We start from the raw sequence: 8,038 nt of genomic DNA, 5'->3' as shown, positions 1-8,038 counted from the left end.
GTCCTGGGCAGCCTGGTCTAGGTGACCCTGCTTGAGCCAGGGACTAGACGATGTCCCCCCTCAGCAAGGCAGTGTGCTGGGCTTCTAGAGTGGCTTCCAGCAATAAGCAACCATGGTCTCTGTTAAACAGCCATGCCTATAAGAAAATAGAGAAAGCCCCAAGACAATAAGAAAAGTGAAGATGAAAACTACCCCAAAACCTCCCCAAGACACACAGGTTCCTTGTAAGACCTCAGACACTGATGCTAGGAAGAAATTCCCACCATTTTCTGCTTTCCCTTAGCCCCTAGGCAATTCTCAGTGCCATTGTGTACTTGGGAGGCGCCTGGTTTTGCCCTGGCGAACACCCACCTTTAAATTATGGGAACTACCTAGAAGGAAGCAGCTCTGCAAGCAGGAACTGGTACATATCACTGCACTTCCCGGTGAAGGTTGGGAAAGTGATGAGTCAGCAGGACCTGGGTTGACCAACGGCACGGGTAGCAGCAGCTTAGAAGCAGGGATCCACTTGTTAGCATGTGGTGAGGTTTGGCAGAAATCATGTGGGCTGGCAAGCTGAAGAGCAGAAAAGGTCACAGGGTTGGGGCATTTTTGGAAAGCACAGTCTCCTTTCTTTTGGTGTCCTAGGTAAACCGTGTGCTGGTATTTTCATCTCTTTGGAAATGAGATGAAGGAACCAAAGCAGCTTGACAAGAGAAAAAAATTCCCACATGCTTCAAATTTGCTTAACGTTGTGTGTGTCGGATCTGACTGTGAGCTTCTACAATTGATGGGGAGGTTTGGGTGCCTACAGCAGGAAATGTTGTGTTGTGCTAGGTGAATCATTAACCTGCAGAACAAGCCAGCTCCACCTGAAGCACAGCAGCCCCGTGGTGTACTTCTGCTGGCAGGGCTGCAGCCTGTCTGCCCTGGACCACAGCCATCCACGTCATGTGGGCATTGTCCTATGGCTCGGCAAAGAGGTAGCGAGTGCAGAACAAGCCCAAAAGCTTGAGGTTTCCTCCTTGAAACACATACATCTCCCAATAAAGCCAGTTTCCCTGGTTTTGGTAAAGGAAGTAGCCAAATTCAGTTGGCCTTGGGCACCAGGGGATTTCTCCTTCCCAGTAGAGCTGAGTCTGGTGGAACCAGACCCTGGGCTTCCCCTGGCTCAGTCCAGTGAAATGGTTGTTGTGGTTCCCATTTGTATGTCCAGCCTAGAAACAAGGCAGATGATACACACAGACACACAATTTCTACAGCAATTTCTACAGAGGGTGAGCCTCAGGAACAGCCACACCATGGAGCCTCCAGAGAAGAAGCTGCAGATGTTTAACCAGCAGCAGGATGAGGCCAGCTGTGTCCAAGGGTGTTAAAGGGTGTCAGTAGTGACAGAGCAGGGCAGTGACACAGAGCACCAATTCACGGAGCAAGCCCCGGGGTCCAGAGACAAGGCGACATTGCCGACACAGGGGATTACATGAAGGGGACTGGGACTTGGGAGCTTCCTTGTTCCTGGCCAAAGATCGTGTCCTGTGCTTGTGCTGCTGTCAGGGATGGTGCCTCTGCGGTAGCACCAAAGTTTCGTGAGCAGAAGAGGGAGTCCCTGGGTGGGGAGTGAACCTGGCTGTTGTGGTTTAACCACAGCCAGCAGCTAAGAACCACACAGCTGCTCTCTCACTTCCCCCCAACACAGTGGGATGGGGGATACAATCTGGGAAAAAAAAGTAAAACTCATGGGTTGAGATAAGAACAGTTTAACAGAACAGAAAGGAAGAAAATAATAATGATAATAATAACAATAATAAAATGACAATAATAAAAGGATTGGAATATACAAAACAAGTGATGCACAATGCAATTGCTCACCACTCGTCGACCGATGCCCAGTTAGTTCCCGAGCAGTGATCCCCCCTGGCCAACTTCCCCCAGTTTATATACTGGGCATGACGTCACATGGCATGGCATAGACCTTTGGCCAGTTGGGGTCAGCTGCCCTGGCTGTGTCCCCTCCCAACTTCTTGTGCCCCTCCAGCCTTCTTGCTGGCTGGGTATGAGAAGCTGAAAAATCCTTGACTTAGTCTAAGCACTACAACATCAGTGTCTTATCAACAGTCTTCTCGTACTGAATCCAAGACATAACACTATACCAGCTGCTAGAAAGAAAATTAACTCTATCCCAGCTGAAACCAGGACACTGGCCTAGAAAACCACCAAATTAATCAGCAAATCCAGCTGCTCTTCCAGAAATCTGCTATTGGAGCATCCCTGAAGAAAGGTTAAGTGCTGGTCAGAAGGCAGCTTGTTTTTATTTTGGATACTCCCAGCACCTCCGACATTGCTTTAATTCATCCTCATGTTGATGTCAAACTTGGAGAGCAAGGGCATCTTCACAAGCTCTCAAGCCTTAGGACTACCTTTACCACTGTGGCCACATCACATCATCGCCTAAGGCGAGCTCCTGCTTGGTCAGCATCCTGACCGCTTCGCCTTGGGGGGGGCTCCGGCGCTGTGCCGAGCTCCGCCGAGCTGAGCCGAACAGAGCCGAGCCTGCCCGTGCCGGGGACCCCGGGAACTGGGCTGGGGTGAGGTGCAGGGGGACCAGGTGACAGGCGCAGATGGAGCGGGGCAGCGTCACCCCCCCAGGGCCTCCCGCCCGTGTCTGCAGGAGATGGGCGATGGGCGGCCGAGGAGCGAAGCATCCCCGCAGAGCCTTGCCTGCCCTCTGCACCTGCGGGAGCAGATAAATCCCGCCCAGGAGAGGAACCCCATGCTGCTCCATCCCGCCTCCGGTGTCTGCACCCCCTGCCCAGTTCCAGCATCTTCCAGTCCTTTGGGATCCTCCACTCTGGCTCTAGAGCTGCTCGGTGCTCAGCCAGCTCATCTGGGAAGCGCATTCCTGGGGCAGAGCGCTCCTGGGCTGCCCCTCTGGTGCTGGCAGCCCCTTCCCCTGGAGCTGGACAGCCGGGGGGCACTGCCAGGCTGCAGCCTTCCTGCCCCCAGGCAGGCAGGGATCAGATGGGGACAGGTCCTTGGTCCTCCCTGCCCAGCAAGGACACAGCTCCACTCCCCACAACCGCAGGCATCCCCCATGGGTGGGAGCTGTGGGCCACAGCCCCTGCTTCCCCCCTCCCCAAAACCTACACCTGCCTTCCACAATCCATTTATTTATAGAAATTCGACATTAAAACCACACCTGGGGGCCAGCACAGAACTGTGGGAGCACAGCTCCAGCCCCTGGTGACCCCAGAACCCCATGCCAGGCAGCTGGGGGCAGGACAGCCCAGTCCCTGGCACGGCTCCTGCCTTCCCTCCCTTGCTGCAGGAAGGGTGTGCAGCTTCTCTGGTCCGGCACATGGCCAAGGGGGTCCACGACCGCTCTCCCACGGACGTGAGAGCACAGCCCTGGTGCCCCGTCCGGCACAGTGCAGGCAGGAGGAGCAGCCCACTACATCAGTGCTGGAGTTGGGGATTTGTGCGCAGCAGCCACTCAATGGTTTCCAGCAGGTAGGCCATGCCGTAGTGCCGGGCGATGTTCTGGAAGACGTTGACGTGGTCCATGAAGGTCTGGAGAGAAGGGAGCAGGGAGGGAAGGATGCTGCCCAGCACTCCCGGGCAGCGGGGGGGCTCCAGGGGGGTGGCTGGGCAGGCCTGGTGGAGCAAAGGGCAGCAGAGCAGGTCCCACGGGAGAAGCAGTTAGGAAGAGGCAGAGGAGGAACAGGGCACTGCAGGGCACCTTGCTGTCCCTCCAGGAGCTGCTGGCATGGGGCTGGGCTAGGCAGGAGGGTGGTACCTGGGAGGAGATGGTGAGGGCGAAGTCTCCAGCACAGCTGCAGTACACAGGCATGTGTGCCTCCTTCACGCCATGACACTTGTTGCACACCTGGAGGCCAAGGAGTTTTAGGTGGGCCAGGAGATGAGGCCAAGCCCCTCTGCCAAGGGTAGAGTGAATGTGTCCGGCCTCAGCCAGCCAGGGGGACGGGCAAGCCCCGCACTCACCAGGTCCTGCAGCACAAAGGCCATCAGCTTCTTCTGCAGGGCTTCCACCAGCGCTGTTTCGATGACGTCGGAGTCATACTGCGCCTGGCAGTTGGAGCAGACCCAGCTGGGCAGCACTGACCCATCCTAGGGGCAAAGAGGAGGGAGGTGAGCACCAAGAGTCCCAAAGCACTGGGATGGTGAAACCGGTTTCTGGAGAGGACGGAGCATCAGCCAAAGCCAAGGGATGCTCAGGGCTGTCACAAGCAGCTAGAAAAGGAGGTGAAGAGAAAACGGCCTTTAGATGAGGTTGATCACCAGCAGCAAGCAGAGCTGCAAAGCAAAGGGGTTGAGAGAGAAGATGGGTAATGTGATTGACTGGCCTCCAGCACTGCTGTGCTGGGGCTTCTGGTGTCCCCAGGAAAGAGGCTGCACCTGGGAGAGGGCAGGGTCCTTGCACAGGTCCAGGTCCCTGCAGAAGTTGCAGTTCCTGCAGATGACTTCAGGGAGCACATAGGAGCGGCAAGGGTCCCGAAACTGGGCTGCTTCTGAGAATTCGCCCACCTCAATGAGGCGCAGCAGGTCCCGGCGCAGTTTGTTCACCTGGTTGGTTATGTTGGCATCCAGGGAGAGGACCTACAAGAATAACAGGCAGGTAAGCCTACTAGCAGAGAAGAAGAGTGTCCTCACCAGGACAGCTCATATCCTTGTGACCTCGTATGGATGCAGGGCAAGACAAACTGGTTGTAGATCACTGCTGGAGGAAAGCTGCAGCAAATCTGAGCCATGGACAAGGACCAGAATTTGAGCCCTGACCACAAAACTTCAGAAAAGGTGCCTGGCCCATCCCGCTGACCTTGCAAACGTATTTGATAAACTCCAGAGCCGGGTTGTTGAGCGGCAAATAGGAGCCGGGGAGCACCGGGAACATGTCTGAAGGCTCAGTGGCATTACGAGAACCAGCCATCTTCTTCTGGATCTTCTGGGTGATGGTGAAGAAGCTCTGGGTGAGCTCATTGGCCACGTAATCCTGCGAGAAGGTGATCATGCCTACAAAGACGGAGCAGAGAGCACTTGAGCCGTACGGTGGCATATGGGGACAGCAAGGTGGGCAGCTCTCCACCTGCACCAGGGCTGCCCCGTGGCTCGGCACTCACCAGGCATGGCCCCCATCTCCCCCAGTGCCTCCTGGGACACCTGGCTGGTGCTCCTCCTCTTGACGGGGGTGCTGCCGGGGGCGTTGCGCCGCAGTTCCTCCTTCATGCTGTGGTACACAGCCACGATGTAGGCTGGGGAGACACAGGCAAGGCTCCAGCTCCAGCCCGCGCCAGCGGCCGCCCCGCTCCAGGCTCTGCCTGGCACTGGGGAGGCACAAGGGACCTCGTCCGCTCCCTGGGACATCTCACCCGACACGATCATCAGGAAGTAGCTCTGGCAGGAGGCGGCCTGGGGCAGGAACTGCGCGATGTTCCAGCTGTTCTCCAGCAGCTCCTCCACATTCGGCTCCCCTTCTTCCTCCTCTTCTTCCCCCGCCACCTCCTCCTCTTCTTCCTCGCTGTCCTCCTCCTCCAACACTTGCCTTTTGCTGGTGTCCTTCTGGAGGAGGCAGAGATATCGCAGCGGTTCCTCACGCCCAGCCAACGCCTCCCCACTCGGCTCAACCCCCAGCACCCTGCTCCTGGGGGACCGAGCGCTTCCCATCTCTTACCTCCCCATAGTGGACGCGAGAATCCACTTTTCCCTTGATACCTCCATAATTTGCTGGATCCATCCAGAGCAGGAACTCCCAGCAGCGCGAGAAGGAGATGGTCAGAGAGTGGAAGATCTCCTTGGAGTGGATGCTGGAGGGAAGAGACTGCAGTCACCCCCAGCGTCAGCATCGTCCCTAGTTCAGAGCGTTCTCTGCGGGACACTGCGGGGAGGAGGTGGTGCTGGCAAGGAGAGAGGGGGTGCCCCCCTCTCCCATCCAGCCACTGGTGGGGACCCCAGGGGAAGCCATGCCCTAGGAGTCTTGGCTCCCTATGCTTGTGTCGAGGTGCCTGTACCATGGCTGGGATACTGAAAGCTGGGCACCTCAGGTTCTCCTAAAGGCCTCTTCTGGATTGAATCCTATGAGTATTCTTGGAATATTACCTATAGAGGACAGCTAAGGGACAGGCCCCTTCTCTCCAGGCATGACACCAAGAGAACTGGGAAGCCTTGTCCTTCCAGTAACTTTGCCAAAAAAAAAAAAAAAAAAAAAAAAATGGAATTCAGTGCTGAGGCCCATCAAAAGGCAAAAAATCAGCATCCTCCCTCCTGGCCCCAAGCCCTGCCACGGCTCCATCACCCGGGAGCCTCATCTCCAGGCCCAGCTTGGCGAGCGCAGCCCACCTGTTGATGATGTACTCCATGTAGCTGATGGCGTCCTCGATGCGCCGCTTCTTGGTGCACAGAATAATCCGGTTGAAGTTGGCGTAAACCACCGAGGAGCCCAAGCGCTTGAACTCAGCCACCAGCCTGCAGGCAGGGCACAAGAGCAGGAGTCAGCAGGCAGGAAGGCAAAGCCCGAGGAGCAGATGCGACCTGTGGAGGCCGTGCTGATCCAGCACAGTCAGGAGTCAAGCGTGTTGGCCATGCCATGCAAGGGAGCTCACCCAAACAGCATGGGAGGTCCAACCTACTGCCCACCTCGGTGGAGGCTGCGGCAGAGAGGAGTGACTGTGGGTGCCAACAGCACCCTGGTCACTAATGCCAAGACTGTCCCTTCCCCGTTCACCAGCCTGGCATGCTCCAGGTCTCACTTACTGCAGGAAAAGCTTCTTCATCATGTTGTGGAGCGTGCGGTGCAGTGCCGGGTCGTAGAGCAGGGATGAAGGAGAGCGGAGCCAGCGGTAGAAGTGAATGACCTGGTTGTCTGCATAGACGTTGTGATACTGTGTGATCTCCTTCACCCAGCTCACCACCATGCTCTTCAGGATCCTGCCAGGGAGCAGAGACCAGCATCACCCCACAAGCCACGAGTGACCGCTTCCCCCATCCAGAGAGGGACATGTTTTCAGATACGCTGGAGGATTCAGAGCAGAATCTCTGCCAGAGCAGAGACGTGTGAGCCCTTGGCACATGAGCCACAGGGTAAATATGTGCCTCTATAACGTGGTGGAGCACAATAAAAGGAGAAACAGGAAAGGGCAAAGTCTTCACCAACGTTCCCATACATCTGCTGGCTGAGCCACCAGGCAGTTCTGAGCCCAGGATCTTCAAAAGTCTGTTGGAGAAGATGCCTGCCCTGCCCTCAAGACCTGAATTTATATTTAGAGCACCCCACAAGCCCCATTGCTGGCACAAGTCTGGGAAAGGCTAAAGCCAGGAGAGAATGAGAGGATGGAGACCAGATGCTCCACCTCCTGCTGGTTCCTAGAGCAATACCTGAAAGTGTTGGAGCAGAGGGCAGTTTCGTCATAGCTGGCTGGGATGTTGGCAGCTTGGTTCCCTGTCACCATGTCTTCTAGGGATGCCTGCTGAATCACGTCAAAGCTGATGCTCATGCTGGAGCCTCCTTCCATGTCATTTATGTGGTGGGACTGCAACACCGTGTTTACGGCCAGGCTCTGGATGTCCAGCTCCAGACACACTAACAGCAAACACAACCTCTCAGCAGGCAGGCAGGGCAAAGGACCGACAAGGACACCCTCCCTGCCCCTCTGCCAGAAGTGCTTTTCACAGTTGTAAGGGTGATCTATAGGTGTTGCCACACCAAGCGGGGAGATGTTTTCACAGGTGTGACTGTCTTGACTGGCACTTGTCTTCCAGCAAGACTTGGACCTACTGACCCTCTGGGGACCACCATTTTTTTCTGGAAGCTGCAGCAGAGGAGCTGAAAAGAACTGACTACCACTCAAGCTGCTTCTGCATCTGAGAAAGACCTGTCCTTGGGTCAGCAGGGATGACCAGCTGAGCTAGTCTGTCCTTGGGCTGACACATCGCAGGTGGTCTTCTGAGTGCTGCTGTCAGTGGCCGTGAATTGGGAAAGACTGCATTCGGATGTCTGCACGCATTGCAGGCGAGACCTCCCTGCCCCAGGACATGCCCCTTGCATGCA

General features: G+C 56.1%; 1 protein-coding gene across 1 annotated transcript in view; it reads right to left on the bottom strand.

The window, feature by feature from the left end:
- Positions 1–3,144: 3,144 nt before the first annotated feature.
- POLE (DNA polymerase epsilon, catalytic subunit) overlaps positions 3,145–8,038 on the bottom strand; it is a 29,175-nt gene continuing 24,281 nt past the window's right edge. The window contains exons 38-48 of the mRNA XM_052797736.1: positions 7,366–7,570; positions 6,745–6,918; positions 6,331–6,456; positions 5,666–5,798; positions 5,364–5,553; positions 5,115–5,246; positions 4,814–5,007; positions 4,393–4,593; positions 3,979–4,104; positions 3,773–3,862; positions 3,145–3,546 (exon numbers count right to left, since the gene is read on the bottom strand). Of these exons, the coding sequence (XP_052653696.1) occupies positions 3,433–3,546; positions 3,773–3,862; positions 3,979–4,104; positions 4,393–4,593; positions 4,814–5,007; positions 5,115–5,246; positions 5,364–5,553; positions 5,666–5,798; positions 6,331–6,456; positions 6,745–6,918; positions 7,366–7,570 (1,685 nt within the window). The 3' untranslated portion in view covers positions 3,145–3,432. The remainder of the gene's footprint in view (positions 3,547–3,772; positions 3,863–3,978; positions 4,105–4,392; positions 4,594–4,813; positions 5,008–5,114; positions 5,247–5,363; positions 5,554–5,665; positions 5,799–6,330; positions 6,457–6,744; positions 6,919–7,365; positions 7,571–8,038) is intronic.

Source organism: Harpia harpyja, chromosome 9 (assembly GCF_026419915.1).
Source record: "Harpia harpyja isolate bHarHar1 chromosome 9, bHarHar1 primary haplotype, whole genome shotgun sequence".
Taxonomy (NCBI): domain Eukaryota; kingdom Metazoa; phylum Chordata; class Aves; order Accipitriformes; family Accipitridae; genus Harpia; species Harpia harpyja.
The sequence above is the reverse complement of the archived record's forward strand: the minus strand, read 5'-3'. Positions and strand labels throughout refer to the sequence as shown.